This window comes from Erythrolamprus reginae, chromosome 1 (assembly GCF_031021105.1).
Source record: "Erythrolamprus reginae isolate rEryReg1 chromosome 1, rEryReg1.hap1, whole genome shotgun sequence".
Lineage (NCBI taxonomy): Eukaryota > Metazoa > Chordata > Lepidosauria > Squamata > Dipsadidae > Erythrolamprus > Erythrolamprus reginae.
The window spans coordinates 127,870,068-127,890,550 of record NC_091950.1 but is presented as its reverse complement, the minus strand read 5'-3'; the positions used below and the strand labels follow the sequence as shown (position 1 = coordinate 127,890,550).

The following is a 20,483-nucleotide window of genomic DNA, read 5'->3' as shown; positions in this document are numbered from 1 at the left end:
GAGGAAGCCAGTTATGGTGACTTTGCAGATCACTACAGTTTGGTCAACAAACCAGAGTTTCATGTGGTATGTATTCCTAGCCAAACTTTGTGGAATTCTTGAAAATGTACAAGTGCTATCCGTATTATTTAAAATTATTCCTTACTCCACTCAAATTTCATTTCATTTCCTGGCTCATTTCCCATTGAGATACACAATAAAAGAATCAGAATTTTTTTAAATTTATTTTTTATGTACAAAAACGTTACCAAGTATGACACATTCGGTATCTTTCCATATATAAGATCACAAATGAAGCATTACAATCCATCGGTCATTTTGTACTACATTAGCAAATGCGAACACAGTTCCAGCCTGATTCCAGTGGATTACATTTCAAGATGTTTTACATAGTCAAATCCCTCTATTTCAACAGGTTACATGATTCTGATTCTATAGAAAACTATTATATCCAGCTTCAGCCTGCTGTATGTTAGCAGTTCACGTAATATTGAACACTGAATTTTGGTCACAATAGCATTTTTAGAGCGGACAGAACAGAATCACATAAAAACCTGTAATTTCCAAACACTGGCCAAACTCTTATTGGTTCCTGCATTATCCATTGTAAAGTTTGCATGCTGCAAATCTTACCCATTCAGATATGCAGCATTTTATTTCCCAAATGGGATACATATATCCTTCAACAACTGTGTTGTCAGTTTATACATCCTCAGCCAAGGGAACATGCAGTAAAATAAATTGATGCATAAAAGACAGACTCTTCAACTGTCTGATTTTTGCAGAGTTAAAAATAAAGAAAAGCTAAATTAATCTTAAGTCTCCTTTATTATTAAATCTTTGCTTTCTAGTTCATTTATTAGACATTCATAAATACCATTAAGCTTCATTTCTTGCAGGCCGGCAAATATTTTATGAAAAGCAGGCTCAGTTCCATACTTGTCTTGCAAAGTTTTTAACATCCGATAATGCTGTTCACCAAAATCAGAAGCATAATCATTTTTTATGCCATCTATGTCATTGTCTTCTAAACCACACCGCCTCATAAGTAAATTCCAGTCTTTTGATGGCACAATGTTCTTTATTTGAAAATAAGCCTCCTTCAATACTGCAATGCAATAAAAAATATGTTAGATTTTTAATTTTACATGGTTCACATGCTTACGGTATATACTTATATGGCAATTCAAGTGACCTTCAGGACAAACATCACATTTTTCTTCAATGTATACTATTAAGATATTCATGTTAACAAGGTCAGCCAAAGAATAGGCATAGCAACTAATTCAGCCAATGGGAACTAGACATTTCTGAGTCTGCACAGAGAATCAAAACTGAAAACTTAAACTTAAGACTGGGTGTGGCTCAGTCCCATCCACTGTGTTCTCTAGTCCTCTCTGTACTCTCAGCCTGCCCTGTGCTTGTCTGCTCTGCTGAAATGAAACTACAGTGTTCCCTCGATTTTCGCAGGTTCGAACTTCGCGAATAGCCTATACCACGTTTTTTCAAAAAATATTAATTAAAAAATAGTTTGCGGGGGTTTTTTCTATACCATGGTTTTTCCCACCGGATGACATCATACGTCATCGCCAAACTTTTGCTTGCCATTGCTGATTGGCCGAAATCTCAGCCAATCAGCGATTTTTGCGGGGGGGGGGGGGGGGGGGGAAATATTGTTAATAAATAATTATGTTTATAAATATCAGAATCACTAAGTGTCTCAGTCAATGGTGAGTACCAGTAATAATGGTGAACAAATGGTTTTTAAGGGAATGGGAAATGGTAATTTAGGGGTTTAAAGTGTTAAGGGATGGCTTGTGATACTGTTCATAGCCAAAAATGGTGTATTTACTTCCGCATCTCTACTTCACGGAAATTTGACTTTCACGGGCGATCTCGGAACGCATCCCCCACGAAAATCGAGGGAACACTGTAATTGTCTTGCTTATGTTTACTTGTCTATTTGTGCTATTGTATTTATATGTTTATAAAGAAGTTAATGAATCCAGGTGAATCAGCCATCTGAGTGTGCTTCTGGTAATTGATTTTTCTGCAACAAAGTCTGAAATATATTTGGCTTTCAGTTGCATTGGCTGAACTTTTTAATTTTTAAAAACATTCCTTCTTTATTTATTTTTTTTTAAGTACAGAACCCAAAATTTATGTTGCCAAGTGAAACATAGAAAATTGACGGCAGCAAAAGACCTCATGGTCCATCTAGTCTGCCCTTATACTATTTCCTGTATTTTATCTTAGGATGGATATATGTTTATCCAGGCATGTTTAAATTCAGTTACTGTGGATTTATCAACCACATCTGCTGGAAGTTTGTTCCAAGCATCTACTACTCTTTCAGTAAAATAATATTTTCTCATGTTACTTTTAATCTTTCCCCCAACTAACCTCAGATTGTGCCCCTTTGTTCTTGTGTTCACTTTCCTATTAAAAACACTTCCTCCTGAACTTTATTTAACCCTTTAACATATTTAAATGTTTCGATCATGTCCCCCCTTTTCCTTCTGTCCTCCAGACTATACAGATTGAGTTCATTAAGTCTTTCCTGATAAGTTTTATGCTTAAGACCTTCCACCATTCTTGTAGCCTGTCTTTGGACCTGTTGAATTTTGTCAATATCTTTTTGTAGGTAAGGTCTCCAGAACTGAACACAGTATTCCAAATGTGGTCTCACCAGCTTATTAATACATCAAGAATATTTCAAGAAGAGAATGTAGACATTTAAGTTTCCCCTTACACTCCGAACAGAATCACTAAGTCACTCTTAATATAATGTCAGATGTGTGCATCATTTACATACTTGAGGTCAAGAGGCTTCTTTAGCTATTTATTTGATTTAGGAGATTAATTTAAATGACCAACAATTGAAAATGTAATTTAATTGTCTTTTTTTGCAATATTTTTTGCACTTAGGATACAAAGGTTGTTCAATATGATTTATTGGATGATAATCTGTAAATAGTTATTTGAACTACTCACGTTCCTTACGAGAAGTGTCAAGCTTTCTCTGCACCTAATTTTTTTGAAAAAGATGATCTGTTGTAATTCAAAGCATTAAAAAACAAAACATTTGACTCAACACAGCAAATGTATTGCCCTCCACTGCTACACCCCCCCCCCCATGCATATAGGCCTCACTGAAGCCTCCAGACTTCTAGTAGGCCCGTTGGGCTGTTTTTCACTCTCCCCAGGATTCAGAGAAGGCCAAAAATCAGCTACCCATCATGCGCATGCAGACTGGAACTAACATAAAGGAATGCTTTGCGCATCCTCAGATATGGCTCTGTGTGCTACCTATGGCATGCGTGCCATAGGTTCACCATCACTGACCTAGAATAACAATGGCCAAGTGCTATTTTGGATGCAAAGACTTGGATTAAAAACAGAGGGGTAAGGAAGAGGAAAAGATACAGGTCCAAAGTATGAAGCAGGGGTGTCAAACTGACGGCCTGCAGGCCAGATGTGTCACACCCACACCAGCTCTGTGAAACGACAAAATGTCACGATCTGTCACGTGACAACTTTGACACCTGTATTCTAGAGCAGTGTTTCCCAGCCTTGGCAACTTGAAGATATTTGGACTTCAACTCCCAGAATTCCCCAGCCAGCATTCGCTGGCTGAGGAATTCTGGGAGTTGAAGTCCAAATATCTTCAAGTTGCCATGGTTGGGAAACACTGTTCTAGAGAAACATGGAAAATGACTTTGAGGTTTGGTGGCCATTTTGAGGCCAGAATACCTCAGGAAATCTCTCTTCCCATAAAGTTGCTCAGGAACTGACAAAACTGAACAAATCATGATATTGGCACATGCTAGAAAAACTGTTTGGCTTTGGATTTCCTTTGTGAATTCTTTTAGCTAGTTGTCCACATAGCAGATCAAGGCAAGCAGTTAGCCTTTTTTTTTACTGCTTAATGTCTGTCTGTATCCGGTTATCTTCAGCCACGGAAACACAGCAAATTCCTAGTGTGCCAAATGGCTTTGCAAGACAAAAGCATCTGAATTCTTCAACATCTATTGCTAGAACCCTATTATTTAAGCAGGTCATTTTACCATATGTGACTAAATTGTGCCCTCTGCTGGTACTTCAAAGTACTGCAAGTTTCATCTGGTGTTTTTAGATGAAATTCTACCTGTTATGTTACTAATGATCTTTTTCTAACCTATCTTACATGTTTTTATGGCTGTACAAAACTTCAAGAGATTGCTTCAGTGAATATCTGTGCGAACCATCTTTTTAAATCTGCTTTAAATCTCCACTGGCATCTAAAATTAGAAGTAACAATGCTACTTTGCCTCATTTCTAAGGCTTCATCCAGCAGTTTCAATAGCCTAAAGATGTGTTGTCTACATATGCTGCTTATTCAAAGATTATTCAGGCCATCCATCAGAAGAGCCCACAAAACAGCACAAATCACCGAGGAGGACTGTGTTGTTTCTGTGGCACAAAATGTTTTCTCAAAACAAAGCAGAGTTGCCTCACACAGACCTAATATATTCATAAAAGGGTGCAGTGTAAGTGAACATATACTATTTCAAACTGCTCTGCTATGGAAGAATCCACAGAGCAGTAGTAACTATCGATTTTCTATTGAAAAAATACGTACATCATAGGTTCCACTGGACCCATTTGAACAAACAACCTGAAGTGGTGATGATACAGATGGCCTGTTTGGAAGGACATTGTCTTGTTCCCTACTGCCCATCTCCAAATTCTCTCCCCCCACAGTTTCAGGCAGTAGAGAAACAGCAGTGGCGTCAGTTGTAGCGTTTATAGTCTCATTGTTATCCGATATCTACAAAATAAACAAACACACCTTATGGTAGGAAATAGTAATTGTATTTTTTTTTAAAAAACAACACCTCTGAATTTCTAGAAATTTTCAAAGGGAGATGCATGTTTCTTGGAGTAAAGAATAGTTGGCCATCCACTCAAGGAGCCATTGTGGTCGCTGTGCTTTTTCCTCTCGCTCAGCTCAACCACGGTGGCTCCCTGAGTGGAAGCAAAGGCAGTGGCAATAACCTCTGCACTATCTATGGCCGCCTGGCTGAGCTGCCCGGAGAGAAGTGGCAGCTCCCACCCGTGGAACCCACAGCGCTGGCCGCCAGCTTGGCGGGAGGCGCCGGCGGTAGACATAGCCGGTCGGAGAAGGAAAGGGAGCCGCGGCTGCTCCCGCCCCCACAGATGGGCCAGTGCCGAGCCTCCCCGCTCCACCTCCCAGGCAGGCTGGTAAGGAGATGGGGAGTACACACGCATGTACGCGCAGCATTCAAAATAAGAAAAATTTTCGCCGGCCTCCACACTTTCCTTGTCGCTCCCTGACACAGGCTTCTGATTGGTCTGAAAATGTATATTTTTGCCACAGGATTCCCCCCCCCCCCAAAAGGAAATGAATAGAAAAAGTGAAAGCAAAATGCCACCGCATAGACTTCCCGATGACTGGAAAAGTGGAAGTTGACGCTGACACGAAAAAGTTCCTTTCCCTGCTGTTCATACTGAAGTCACTTCTGTGTCTTCATAAACGGCTCTTCATATTGTTTCTCCTGCCTGCAAATTCTTCTTTTAATCTTTTGACTACTCTGAAATAAGACTGCACGTCAGGCACACTGATTCTGTTTTGAAAACATTGCAGTTTGGGTGCATGTGTGATAATCTCTTGCTCTAGTAAATTCCCTCTCCTTCAGCAAACATGCTACATTTGGTACATTAATTTGTAGTTGAAGGTGGTAGTCACAAGATAACCTTTTTTTCAAAATGCAAAAGGGAATTTGTGTATATAGCAGAGGGGAAAGAGTGGGGAGAGAGAGAGAGAGAGAGATTTCCAGGTAAAGAACCTTATTTTAAACATCTTGGAAATCCACCCTTATCTGAAAATTAAGTCCCTCTGAAAATATATAGCATACATAGCATCATTATTCCCTATCAAAATGACAGGGGCGGCATACAAATCTAAATAATAATAATAATAATAATAATAATAATTATTATTATTATTATTATTATTATTATTATTATTATTATTATTATTATTATTATTATGACTGCTGATACAAAACAAGAGCCAGTTTGATGTAGAGGTTAAGGCATCAGGTTAGAAACCAGAAGATTGTGCCTTAAGCACAAACCCAGCTGGTTGGCCATGGGCCCTTCACCCTTCTCAGCTCTAGGAAACAGGCAAATCACTTCCGAAAAACCTTGCAAACAAAACTGCAGGGTCTTGTCCAGGCAGCCACCATGAGGAAACTCTTACTCAAAATACCCCAAAACACAAACTGAACACAAAACCCTTGGAACATCTGCAGATTACAGGAAAAGTATCGAAAACTCATTTTATCTATTCTATTTTATCACTTAGGACCTTTTGCAGCAGCCCGATGAATGCAGGATCAAAACTTTGCTGCCGTTTCATATTTATGGTCGTTGCTGTGTGTCCTGAGGTCACGTGACCCCCTTTTGTTTCTAATGGATCCACGCCCAGGCATGAAAATGTGCTGCTCAGATGTTATACTTTTCTGCCCACACCGAAAAAAAATTAGAGGGAACATTGCCCCCCGGGATTTTCATACTGCTCCCACCCTCCCTGCTTTCCACAAAGCTCTAAAGACCCATCTCTTCTGACAGGGATTGGACTATTAAGTCTAGCATCTAGTCCCAGCCAAAGAATGAACTATATATTTGATTGAGAGTGTGTGAGTGACTGATTTTAGAATTGGGGTTTTAGAATGTTTTTTACACTTAGATTTCTATATATTTTGTATGTATTTCTCTTGTGAGCTGCCCTGAATCTAAGGAAAAGGGCGGCATAAGATATCTAATAAAGAATAAATAAAGAATATTTCCTCCATCTATTATTTTTCGTTTCTTGTTTAGTTCTGTTTTTAAAGTTTTTTTTTAAATAATCAGTTGAATGGTTTTAGGCAGGGGTCTCCAAAATTGGCATCTTTAAGACTTGTGGACTTCAACTTCTATTGTGGGAGTTGAAGTCCTCAAGTGTTAAAGTTGTCAAGCTTGAAGACCAATGGTTTTAGGTAACTATTGTTTTATTACATTATTGTATTCCACCCGGAATTACAAGTTATAAGATGAAAGGCCACGTAAGTTTGTTAATTAATAAATAATGCAATTACAGTTGCTCTGAACATGAACTGAATATCTAGTAACAGCAGAGACCTGCTAAAACAGGGTCATTTTGATGACTGAAGGAAAATCAGTGAACATTACAATGTTCCATAACAGAAGGTCAGCTACATAGAAGGAAGACTTCACCTGAAGACGAGGGAGCCTAAGATAATATGGAGCCAAGCCATGTAGAATTTAATCAAGGGTAAAAAACCAACATTTATTTGGGGGTTGGAATCTAATTGGGGTTGTGATTATACACAGCGTTTCCCAAGCGGTGTGCCGCAGCACACTAGTGTGCCGCGAGACACGGTCAGGTGTGCCGCGAAGCTCCTAGGGAAGCTCCAGCTGGGCGGGGCGTTGCCGGTGCCGACCTGGAGCTCCCGCTCGCAGCTGTCCCCTGGCTCCTGCTCCATGCCACGGTTTTCGGCGCTCTCCTGCTGGGCCCCAAAGAAGGAAGGCAGGGAGAAGGAGAGCTTCATTCTTCGCGCCTTTTTCCCGCCTTCCTTCTTTGGGGCCCAGCAGGAGAGCACCAGAAACCGCAGCATCAGGCAAGAGCTGGGGGACAGCTGTGAGTGGGAGCCCCAGGATGGAGGCACCGGCAGCGCCCCGCCCAGCTGGAGCTTCCCTGGCGTCGGCGGCAAGTGTCCTTTGTGGCCCGGCGGGAGGGCACTGGCGGTGGGAGTGGGGGGGGCTGCAGCGGCCGCGGGCAGATGGTGGCGGCGAGAGGGAGCTCCAGGCGGCAGCGAGAGGGAGCTCTCTCTCTCTCTCTCTCAGCTGACTGCAAGCGGGAGCCCTGACGGTGGCGGTTGGACATGCTGCTGGACGTCGTACATGCTGGCGCTGCGGGCCTGGCATATACGGTGTCCAGCAGCACGTCCAGCTGCCGCCGTCAGGGCTCCCGCTTGCAGTCAGCTGAGAGAGAGGGAGAGAAAGAGAGACATAGCAAGAGAGGCAGAGAAAGAGAGACAGAGCGAGAAAGAGAGACAGCAAGAGTCAGAGAAAGAGAGATAGAGAAAGAGAGAGAGAAAGAGAGACATAGCAAGAGAGGCAGAGAGAGAGAAAAAGAAAGAGAGACATAGCAAGAGAGGCAGAGAGAGAGAAAGAGAAAGAGAAAGAAAGAGAGACATACCAAGAGAGACAGAGAGAGAGAGAAAGAGAGAAAGAGAGAGAAAGAAAGAGAGATAGCAAGAGAGGCAAAGAGAAAGAGACATATAGCAAGAGACAGTGAAAGAGAGAGAGAGAGAGCAAGAAAGAGAGAAAAAAGCAAGAAAGAGATAGCAAGAGAGAGAGAGAGAGCAAGGGAGAGATAAAGACATAGAGGAAGGGAAGGAGGGAGAGAGAAAGAGAGCAAAAAAGAGAGGAAGAAAGAAAGAAAGAGGGATGCAGAGAGAGAAAGAAGGGAAGGAAGGAAAAGAGAGAAAGAGGGAGAAATAGAGCGAAAGGGAGGAAGAGAGAGGGGGGGTTTGTCCAAACTTTTCTTTAGCCCGCCCCCGCCGCCCCCCCCTTTCAATGTTCCCCAGGATTTTGAAAATATGAATAATGTGCCGCGGCTCAAGAAAGGTTGGGAAACATTGCAGTATAAGCATCTGAGTGCTAATGTTCTGGTTATCCTCATGTGACATTAAAAATGGAGGGTGAAAACACTGGTGGGACACAAAGAAAGGTAGAGGTCCACGTGGTATTAGAACCTGTTGAAGATGCAGCTTGCAGTGAAAATGGGAAAAAAAGGTTGTTTTTCACAAGTGCCTCATTAATTGTCCTTGATTCTTATACATGAAAATAAAAGGTTGATATCTTCTCAGTAACTCTTCAGACTATCAACTTTATGAACAATAACTGAGAAAAAAGCTGGCTATGTTGCTTCTTGTGAACTTCTCATCATTTTGGCTTCTCAGAAGCAAAGCTAAGAATGCTAGTTATATTCCCTTTAAAAATTAAGTACACAAATGCTTACCAAATTATGTCTGGAATCTTCCAATACTGGGGAGAAAAATATAGAAAAAAAATACATATTAATGTTCTGCTCAGGCCTATTCGGTTCAGAACAAAGGGAGAATCCACGCACTGAAATTTCAAATAACACACTTTTATATAATAAGCAGGATTTATACAAGCACACTTTTATGTAACAAGCAGGATTTATACAAGCAAACTCGTTCATTTCTTGGCAGCTTTCCGTGTTAAATTGGATCAGAGATAAACCTCCGAGCAGCCACCCAGAGTCAAAGCTAATTATTATTCCTCAGTAAGATAAGGGTCGTTCAGTTACATATACACACACTTACGATTCTCCAGGTTTTGCTCACACAGCTGCATCTCTGCCTGATAAATTTAGAAGCATAATAGCAGGTTGCCAGCGTGGCATTTCTTGAACCCCAAAACTAGGACTGCCACCATTACGAACATTGCAACACCACACCCCGTTACCCAGAAATCCTCCTTAATATCCTGTCTGGGTGTGGTCAACTGTTTCCTAGAGATATAACTATCTAGACTTTCTTTCATAAACTCACTTTCTGAACTTTTTCCGGTAAAGATATCCCTGTCTGCTTCGTTATCTTCTGACCCAGGCATCTAATAGGGACTCCTCTCTCATGTCCCACTCCTCCTCAGACATTATCATGGGCACCGGCCGGACCAGATTATCTCAGGGACCGCCTTCTGCTGCACGAATCCCAGCCACCCGTTAGGTCCCACAGAGTGGGCCTTCTCCGGGTCCCGTCGACTAAACAATATCGTTTGGCGGGGCCCAGGGGAAGAGCCTTCTCTGTGGCGGCCCCGGCCCTCTGGAACCAACTCCCCCCGGAGATTAGAATTGCCCCACCCACCTCGCCTTTCGTAAGCTCCTTAAAACCCACCTCTGCCATCAGGAATCGGGGAACTGAGATACTCTTTCCCCCTAGACCTTTACAATTTATGCATGGTATATTTGCTTGTAGGTATGATTGGTTTTAAAATAAGGGTTTTTTTAGTTGTTGTAGTATTGGATTTACATGCTGTTTTTATTACTGTTGTTAGCCGCCCCGAGTCTACGGAGAGGGGCGGCATACAAATCCAATAAATAAATAAATAAATCATCATTGGGGTTTCTACAGTCTCTGGAGGTTCCTCAGGTTCCAACTCTCCCTCACTCTCACTATCTGACTCAGTTGTCAAGAACACTGGCCTAGGGTACCAAGATGGGCCCGGTTCATCCTCCTCAAAATCTGTGACTAACTGACTTGGCCATGGACCACTCAAAACAATTGATATATAGGTAATCCTTGTTGTGACTGGTCCACATCCGACTCAGCTGGTCATGGATTTTAGGACCAGGAGACGGAGGTGTATTGGTATCCTAGGCCAGCTTCTTGTCACCTGAATCTGAGAGTGAGGTGGAGTCAGAAACTGTGGATCAATTAGAGACGGTAGTATCTCCAGTTATGGTAATGAGGGAGTCAAAGGATGATGGAGAATTGGAGGAGCATGGCAAACAATGTTTGAACAATCATGGCCATGTGTGAGCCTCAGTGTTCCGAGATAACTTTGTGCTTTCAGATCCCTCTAACGTTTGAACTCTGCCGCTTTGAAAAGACTCTGGATAAATTGTAAGTTCAGTTGACTGAGAGAATCACTTCAAAGGAATTTCCTCTAATGAGCTTGGCTTCTTAGAGACAATTATACTGGGAACCCTGCCAGCGGGATTCCTCAAAATGCTTATTGCTTGCTGGGCGAGGCAGCTGCCGTGGCAGCCTTAATGGCCGAAGGAGTAGAGGCGGAGCTGGTGGTGATGAAGGCCCAAGGCCCTACCCCACCCTGCAGAAGGAGGCAGGACCAAAGGGTCGCTGTGCCCGAACTGCTGCTCTCAGGCAACCAGTAAATAAAGACAAATTATAAGCCAATTTGGAAAATATTAACCTAATTAAGGAGGAGATATTTTCAAACAGAAAGGATAGTCAGTACGGATTGGTTGTAGTGCCACGTTATGCTCTGTGGAAGCGAGTCAGAAAAACTGGGACCTATAGGCAATTCCAGTACTTTTATATTCTTCTGACTTGGCCACGCCTCTGACGAGCGAGTACAACCCATCCTGACTGGTGACTCCTCCTCTCCATGGAGAATAATTCTCGCATCATTCAGTCATTCGGGAACTGTTTGGTTACAATGCTGTTAAATGAGGGGGAATTTATGACAGGTCATCATAGCTACAATTGTCACAGCATTCCTCCAATCATGCGATTCCCATTAGTGATCTTCACTGCACGTTTCCAACAAATAAAGTCATTGAGGAAGCTGGCAGGATGTCGCATATGGTGATCACATGACTGTTGAATACTGCAGCCTGATGGGGGTTTGCCTAATAAAGGTCACTAGGACTACTTTCATAAGTTGGGGTGGGCTCATGATGTTGTGCCTTATGACTGTGTTGCTTAGTGATGGAATTCCTGGTGCCAATTACAGGTAGTTCTTGACTTACAAAAATTCATTTAGTGACCGTTCAAAGTTACAGCACCATTGAAAAAGTGACTTCTGACTATTTTTCACACTTATGACCATTGCAGCATCGCCACGGTCATAGGTTTTATACTCGGATGCTTGAAACACTGGTTCATATTTATGACAGTTGCAGTGTCCTGGGCCAGGTGATCCTCTTTTGTGACCTTCTGGCAAGCAAAAGCCAATGGGGAAGCCAGATTCATTTAACAACTGTGTTACTAATTTAATAACTGCAGTGATTCACTTAACATCTGTGGCAAGAAAGGTCGTAAAATGGGGCAAAGCTCACTTGGTCCTCTTTTGTGACCTTCTGGCAAGCAAAAGCCAATAGGGAAGCCAGATTCATTTAACAACTGTGTTACTAATTTAATAACTGCAGTGATTCACTTAACATCTGTGGCAAGAAAGGTCGTAAAATGGGGCAAAGCTCACTTAACTTAGCAACATAAATTTTGGGCTCAACTGTGGTCATAAGTTGAGGATTACCTTTACCATCAGTAAATAAGCAATATATGTAAAAAATCTTTGTACAGAGACAAATTGCAAGATTTCATTCATAAATAAGGGATCAATTATTTAAAGCTGACTTTATAACTATTCCTTTCATTCCAACAGTTCTGTTATTAGCTCTAATCTTCCAATTAAATGTATAAGCTATTCATTATTGCACTTCTTCCGTTGAAATTTCTGATCTTGCATTCCCCAAGGATTTTAGAGAGGATTGCAACGTTATGCAATGGACTACAGGTTGGCATATAGTTGGCATAAAGCTATGATTTAAATTTTAGTGCAATCTGAACATCCAGACATTTGATAGTTGCTCAACCAAACCTAGTTAAGCAAACTACAGCTAAACACAAGGTGCAAATCCAACTCACAAATTAGCATGCATGGTTTCCTGCTTTGGGTCTCCCAAATTTTCTGTACTTTGGTTCATTTAATATTAGACAGCAAATTATTTCATATTTAGCGATTCATCAGGAAATTACCTTCCTTTATTCCAGAACTGGGTTTTCTCAATTTCCATGTGATGTAAATAATAACAACCACCAAGACAAACAGTAGAACGAAAACACAAGCCACGATGAAATTGGTTATAGATGAGGAATCTGAAGCTTCTAAAAGACAAAATAGGAAGCCTTTAAACCAATGAAATTTAATGAGACTCTTCTATGTATGCATTCATAACATGCCAAGATGGAGGTTAGACTTATAGATAATGGTACAGCTATATGAACCTTCCCATTACAGTTTTAAGACTATTTAAGTTAAATATGTTGCATATGAGCCGAGGTGGCGCAGTGGGTAGAGTGCAGTACTGCAGGCCACTAAAGCTGACTGCTAGATCTGCAGGTCAGTGGTTCAAATCTCATCACCGGCTCAAGGTTGACTCAGCCTTCCATCCTTCCGAAGTGGGTAAAATGAGGACCCGGATAGCAATATGCTAGCTCTGTTTTAACTATGCTATTGCTAACATGTTGTAAGCTGCCCTGAGTCTAAGAAGAAGGGTGGCATTAAAAAAAAAAAATGAATGAATAAATAAATAAAATAAATATACCCAGTATATTCTTGTTTATTCAGGGAAATATAATTTTGGAAATCATGATTTAGCATAATGAGCGAATCCAGGCAACTACTTTGGGGAACAAAATTAGCCAGAGCTTTACAGAAACTTATAAAATATCCTCTGATATTGGAAGAGAATGCATGCCCACATCCATACAGAAGATAATCTGGTGTCTTCCAAATCATTTGACTTGCAACTCCTGTAACCTTTTGCCACTGATCTTACTAAGGCTGGTTGGGGCTTAATTCAAAAAAAGTATCAGCTTCCTTATTCCCAGCAGAGACAAAGCAGCAAAAATGTACTAATTCTGGGAAGGAAAAATATACAGTACTCTTTTAATGTACCAGATTAAGGAATCTCTCAGCCTGGTATTTTTCCGAAATAGACTGCAGCTAGTGCTTATGACCCTAATTGGGGCTGAAGTTTTCATTGATAAACAAAGTAGTCCTTAAGTGAAACATTAACCATATTGTTTAATGACAGCAATACCAGCTGTTTAGTCATTAAGTGGGGACCCTCACACTTCTCCTGTCCTGCATGAACTGCTTCTCCTTCAATATGGACAACTAAAAGACAAAACCAGTTGAAGGTGGTTTCACAGCCTTCCCATTGTTTGAATTATAATACAATGCTAAATTGTCATTAAATAAAATTATAGGTAGTCCTTGACTTATGACAATTCGGTCTATGATTGTTTGAAGTTATAATATTAACCTGGATATGGTGGTCCACATTTCATATCTGTTGTGGCATTGCAGCTTTCTATAACCACCTGTCCTTCAGGACACCTAGAAATTGGTGTAAAAAAAGAAGATAGATTGTTTATTTAAGAAGACATATCTTCTGAATGAAAAATAAAGGAACTGTTTGGGGCTTTTTAAAAGTCTCAATGAGCTCCGGAGTAAGAGTACAGCACGTTTTTAAATGTTTCATTTTAATTTCAATTTTGTTGATTTTTCTTGATTATTTCAACATGCTCTACATGGGGCTAGCCTTGAAGAGTGTTCGGAGACTGCAGCTAGTCCAGAATGCAGCTGCACGAGCTGTCGTAACACACATATAACACCTACGCTCCGGGTGTTGCAGTGGCTGCTAATTGGTCTCCGGGCACAATTCAGGGTGTTTGTTATCACCTATAAAGCCCTACATGGCTTAGGGCCGGACTCTCTATGGGACCATCTCCTGCCACATACCTCCCAGAGACCAATTAGATCCCACAGGGTTGGCCTTCTCTGGGCCCCATCAACTAAGCAGTGTAGATTGGTGAGCCCATGCGGGAGGGCTTTCTCTATGGCTGCCCCGGTCCTTTGGAACCAACTACCCCGCCCCCCAATGTCCGAACGGCTCCTACCTTACTGGCCTTCCAAAACGCCTTGAAGACCTGGCTTTGCTGGCAGGTCTGAGGGCCGTGAGAGTTAACACCAAGTCACGGCTTAATTAAAACTGTTTAGTATATATGTGTGTACGATTATATAGAGTATTTGTGGGTTTATGGATTAGTTTAACTGTGGTTTTTATTGTTTTTTAATTTCACTTATTGTATTATTTTACTGTTGTAAGCCGCCCTGAGTCACATGGGATTGGGCGGTATATAATAATAATAATAATAATAATAATAATAATAATAATAATAATAATAATACAGTAGTACCTCGTGATATGAACCCCTCATCTCACGAACCTTTCGAGATACGAGATTCAGGATTTTTGTGCCTCTTCTTACGAACTTTTTTCGCCTTACGAACCCGCCTTACGAACGCCGAACCCGGAAGTTCGGCAAAAGTTTGGGTTCGGCGTTCGGGTTCAGCCAAGAAGCGCCGTCGCCCGGCTGTCACCTTTTGAAACAGCCAGGGGGCTTCTTGGCGTTCCCCCGAACCTAGAAGTTTGGCAAAGTTCGGATTCAGGAGGCCACCGAGAAGCGCCACCACCCGGCTGTCACCTTTTGAAACAGCTTGGGGGGGGTGCTTCTCCGCGTTCTCCCGAACACCGAACCCGGAAGTTCGGCAAAAGTTTGGCAAAAGTTCGGCTTCGGCGTTTGGGTTCAGGAGGCCGCCGAGAAGCGCCGCCGCCCGGCTGTCAGCTTTGCAGAAGCGCTGCGGAGCTGTCAGCCGGTCGGGAGGCTCAAACGGAGGTGGGGAATCCCAATAGGGAATTCCATGGGCAGAGCTTTGACATCACGGAGACATCCTTCCTGGCTGGCCGAAACATGGACTCTTGCTGAATTTTTCGGGTTCGGGAGAATGCCGAGAAACCCCTTTGCTGTTTTAAAAGGTGACAGCTGGGCGATGGCGCCCAGCGGAGCACCGTTTTTGCGATTTTTTTCCCTTGCACACATTAATCCCTTTTACATTGTTTCCTATGGGAAACATTGTTTCGTCTTACGAACCTCCTCCCAGAACCAATTAAGTTCGTAAGACAAGGTATCACTTTAATAATAATAATAATAATAATAATAATAATAATAATAATAATATCATAACCTACTACTAAATAAAGTAGAAAAATGTGGGATGGACTGCAACATCACTAGATGGATTCAAAACTGGCTAACCAACCACACTCAACACGTAGTGCTCAAAGGAACTACATCTACATGGAGGGATGTATGCAGTGAAGTACCCCAAGGCTCTGTTTTAGGTCCAGTACTCTTCAACATCTTCATCAATGACTTGGACGAGGGGATAGATGGGGAACTTATCAAATTTGCAGATGACACCAAACTAGCAGGAATAGCCAACACTCCAGAAGACTAGTGCAAAGTACAAAAGGATCTTGACAAATTTGAATAATGGACACTATCTAACAAAATGAAATTCAATGGTGAAAAAAGTAAGGTTCTACATTTAGACAAGAAAAACAAAATGCACAGGTACAGTATATGTGGTACATTGCTCAACAGTAGTAACTGTGAGAGGGATCTTGAAGTCCTAGTGGACAACCATTTAAATATGAGCCAGCAGTGTGCAGCAGCTACCAAAAAAGCCAACAGTTCTAAGCTGCATTAACAGAGGGATAGAATCAAGATCATGTGAAGTGTTAATACCACTTTATAAGGCCTTGGTAAGGCCACACTTGGAATACTGCATTGTTTTAGTTGCCATAATGCAAAAAGGATGTTAAAACTCTAGAAAAAGTGCAGAAAAGAGCGACAATGATAATTAGGGGACTAGAGGCTAAAACATATGAAGAATTGCAGGAACTGGGCATGGCTAGTTTGATGAGGAGAAGGACCAGGGGAGACATGATAGCAGTGTTCCAATATCTCAAGGGTTGCCACAAAGAAGAGAGAGTCATGCTATTCTCCAAAGCCCCTGACGGTAGAACAAGAAGCAATGGGTGGAAGCTGAACAAGGAGAGAAGCAACCTAGAATTAAGGAGAAATTTCTTGACAGAACAATTAATCAGTGGAACAGCTTGCCTCCAGAAGTTGTGAATGCTCCAACACTGGAAGTTTTTAAGAAGATGTTGTATAACCCTCTGTCTGAAGTAGTGTAGAGTTTCCTGCCTAAGCAAGGGGTTGGACTAGAAGACCTCCAAGATCCCTTCCAACTCTGTTGTCGTTATTATTATCTGTAGGGGTTAAGTGCATTGTCTGAAAGTGCCCCACATTCTCCACACTCTCATTCTTGTAGCAGGAAATTATCACTTCTGGTAAAACTTGAATTAGATTATTGACTTGAACACTGTTTTAAGTGTTTAACAAGCAAAACAAAATTTAACACTCTCAATCCCTTTTTTGAGATGTGATATTCCATATATGATCAAGACAGGCATCATATTCAACACCATGACGTTTCCAGATAAAATATTTGTGTTGCATGATGTTTTGCTATTTTGCTTAATTAAAAAAAAAAGCAAATGACCTCTGTAAATGAAAAAGATTGTTTACCAAACACACTGCCCAATTCCCTACTAATCTTTATTTTTATTGTCTTCTGAACTTCTATTTGTCCCACATGCAAAGACTTGTGACCAAACACTGTAGACTGCCAGCAATTTGGTATGGTGATTAAAGCAAGGCAGGAAAGAACAGCACTATTAAAAACGAAACAAAACCAACACACAAGCAGAAGTGAAACAGAATGCAGGAAATTCATGGCAAAATAACGCAACCCTACTGCAGTGGCACTATGAATTCCAAAGTGTTGAGCCTTGATGACTAAGAACTCTCTGGAATATCTAAAGGCACATCTAAAGGCGACACTCTCAGAATGCTACATTAGATCAAGAAGACACGCAACTATTGTTAAATCTGCATCAAAAGCAGTTTTTGTGGAATGTATCAGAACTGCATGTGCAAATGCGAATGCTGCAAATAATATAGCCAATAATTTTTAAATATGCCACTCCTGCCATGTTATCTAATTCTAACATCACTATGGCCAATTTTAGCACACATCTAAAAAAAAGTTAATAGGATGAGTTATACAAAATTAATAGGCTCACTTATACAAAAGCTTTAGGAAATAGCACAAGTAGTATATTCTTGAATTAAATGTACAGTTTGATACTCCAAAGCACAGTAGCCTGAGGCACAACTTTTAGAGTTTTTACAGATTGCAGCAATTGAAGGGGTTTTTTAATGCAGCAGAAGTAGAAATGAAACCTGGAGAGTAATATCACAGTATAAATCATTTGAACCAACATTTACTTCTGGAATTCTTGGCATACAGCTCAAAGGCAGTGGGTTTTGCCCAGAAAAGATTATATACCAATTCCCACTTTATTGCATAACATTAAAAGGATATTGGATGTCAACTTGGTTTTTTAAAAAAACAAAAACCTCTATGTTTAAACATAATTTTTACATATTATTTTTCATCAACTGTTGGAATATTGCTTATATTGTTTATGCTGTTCTTTTATATCTGAGTTACAAAAATGGGAGTTGTAAACTGCTTAGAGTTGGGTTTCAATTGGAGGGACTTTGTTAGCCCAGCAAAATGAATGAATGGATATGACATATAAATATCAACTTAGCTTAGATGCAATCAGTCCATTGCAAGTTTATTATGTGAAACATACTCTCTATCATAAAAGGGAACTGCACCATAAATGTATTAATGTACATACCGTGTCTTGCATTTTAAGCACTCCTCCAAGCCTTCAGGCCTGAAATAGTCATCATTGCACTGACATTCCGTGTTCTTCTTCCTGGTGCAAGGTGCTATCCTTTTGTAACCTGAAACAGAATTTCATAACCTTATCAACAAGGACAATGTTTTCTTTTTAAAGAAGCAGAAATATGCACACTGTTCTTTATCAAACTCTACAGGAGATATTAAAAATGGAACAAAATAGAAGAGAACAAAGGGTTAAATTATGAATGAGTTGCAGGACAAGGAAAAATGAAGTTTGAGATAGGGGCAAACTAAACCGTCAAGTTCCTAAACACAGTCTTTAGCCTAGAATCAGAGATAGAAGAGGTCATTTAGATCAGGGATCACCAACCTTTCAGACTTCAAGGACCACTACATTCGTAATTTTAAATCCCGTGGACTACTAATATGATCTGCCTAATGGTTGGGCGTGGGTAGGTGATCATGTGACTGGGTGGGTGTGGCCAACTCAATGCCATTCACATCGAGGGGCACCTTGCTGGCATCTACTGACCCTTCCCCTCCCTGCCCCTCCTCACTTGTCCACCTAAGCTCCTTATGGCCCCAGCAGGAAGCAGTTATTGGAATTAAGCAGCCATCATGAGAAAGAGTTGGCAAAACAGCTGGCTCAGTTCAAACTGGATCTGATAAGAAGGAGGCTCAGCAGAAGGACTATGAGCATAGGCTTTCCAAGCAGAGGGAAGACCTGCAGGCACCTGTGCCTGGAGGCTCATCAGGCTGAAATAGTCAGCCAGTTCCAGGCCATGATGCTGTCCTGCTGGAACGAGGGCCTCTGGCTCTTCACAACCAATGGCGCTTCCCTCCAGCCAAAGTGCCACGCCAGGAGTCCAAAAACAGACCTGATGTGGAATTTCTGCCCCCTCCTACTTACACAAAAAGATCCTGAAGGGGGAGACTCTCTGCAGCAACACAACACTGCACATATTCAGCCCAAGGGACATAGTTTGAGGGCCCCTGATTTAGTACAATATAAAAAATGCAAAAAAAATTTCTCGTGGACCACTAAAAATTTTTCGCGGACCACCAGTGGATGACCACTGATTTAGATTAGTGGTCCACAACCTTACCACTAACCGTTAAATCATGCTGCCTACATCCCACAGGTGGGGCTTCGCTTGTTTATAGGGCCTGGTTGCTGGCATGCTGTGGACCAGTGCCAGTCCATGGACTAGGGATTGGGGACCCCCATTTATATCACCCAATCAGTGCAGGAATTCAAACTAATGTCTAACTTTTGCATGAATATATCCAACTAAAGGTAACCAGCTGCCTTTCTGGGTGATTGGCTTAATTACAGCTTAATTTCATAAGCCCTAGTGCAAATAGATGAATTCAGACCTCAAGCTGATGCTATACAACTGCCCACCAGGCAAGGAAGAACGGGGTGGGGAAGATAATCCTATGAAAAATAAATTTTTTTCCCGAGATAAGGTGATTTTGGACAACAAAAAAGTATTACTCAGTTTAACCCTGCTGTTCTGTTTAGAAAAAATCCCTAATCTTATGTTCCCAGGTCTATTTGACCCAGACTGCAAATTGATCATTTTAGGTACTTATATTTGGTCTTTTTGAAAGCTTTTTTCACCTGGAAACAAGTTTGAACATTTCTGCACACAATGGAATGAAAATTGAACTGAAAAAATTAATCATTATTGGTGTATTTTGCACATAAATGTGCCCCCCCCCCGTTTTTGTGAAATGTTTTTCAATTTATGGATAGTTTTGCTTGCAAAATGCTTTCTATTTTACTGAAGTTGGTGTGGGATTGGTAGCTTGAACATTTCTACACACAATGATATGAAAATTGAAATGAAAAAAGTAAATCTTATTGGTTTATTTTTCTGATATAATGCATGCCCCCCTGTTTCTGTGAAATAGTCTTCACTTTATGGATAGTTTTGTTATCAAAATGCATTCTATTTTACTAAAGTTGGTGTGGGATTTGTAGCTTGAACATTTCTGAACATAATGATATGAAAATTGAACTGGAAAAATTGATGCATATTGGTTTATTTTGCACATAAAGTTATTTCAATTTATATTAAAAATATGCTGTTAATTTCAAACTTACATACTTTTTTTTAGTAAAATGGATTTCTTTCATAAAATTAGTTCTCTGGCTACAATGTGGTTGATTTTCAAAAGGATATTCCAAATATTTCTAGCCAAATATGTATAACAAG

The 20,483-nt window shown here is 40.9% G+C and overlaps 1 protein-coding gene across 1 annotated transcript in view; it reads right to left on the bottom strand.

The window, feature by feature from the left end:
• Positions 1 to 585: 585 nt before the first annotated feature.
• Positions 586 to 20,483, bottom strand: part of LOC139174302 (tumor necrosis factor receptor superfamily member 10B-like) — a 34,194-nt gene continuing 14,296 nt past the window's right edge. The window contains exons 4-10 of the mRNA XM_070764592.1: positions 18,254 to 18,362; positions 13,895 to 13,968; positions 12,603 to 12,731; positions 9,092 to 9,117; positions 4,622 to 4,810; positions 2,995 to 3,028; positions 586 to 1,108 (exon numbers count right to left, since the gene is read on the bottom strand). Of these exons, the coding sequence (XP_070620693.1) occupies positions 816 to 1,108; positions 2,995 to 3,028; positions 4,622 to 4,810; positions 9,092 to 9,117; positions 12,603 to 12,731; positions 13,895 to 13,968; positions 18,254 to 18,362 (854 nt within the window). The 3' untranslated portion in view covers positions 586 to 815. The remainder of the gene's footprint in view (positions 1,109 to 2,994; positions 3,029 to 4,621; positions 4,811 to 9,091; positions 9,118 to 12,602; positions 12,732 to 13,894; positions 13,969 to 18,253; positions 18,363 to 20,483) is intronic.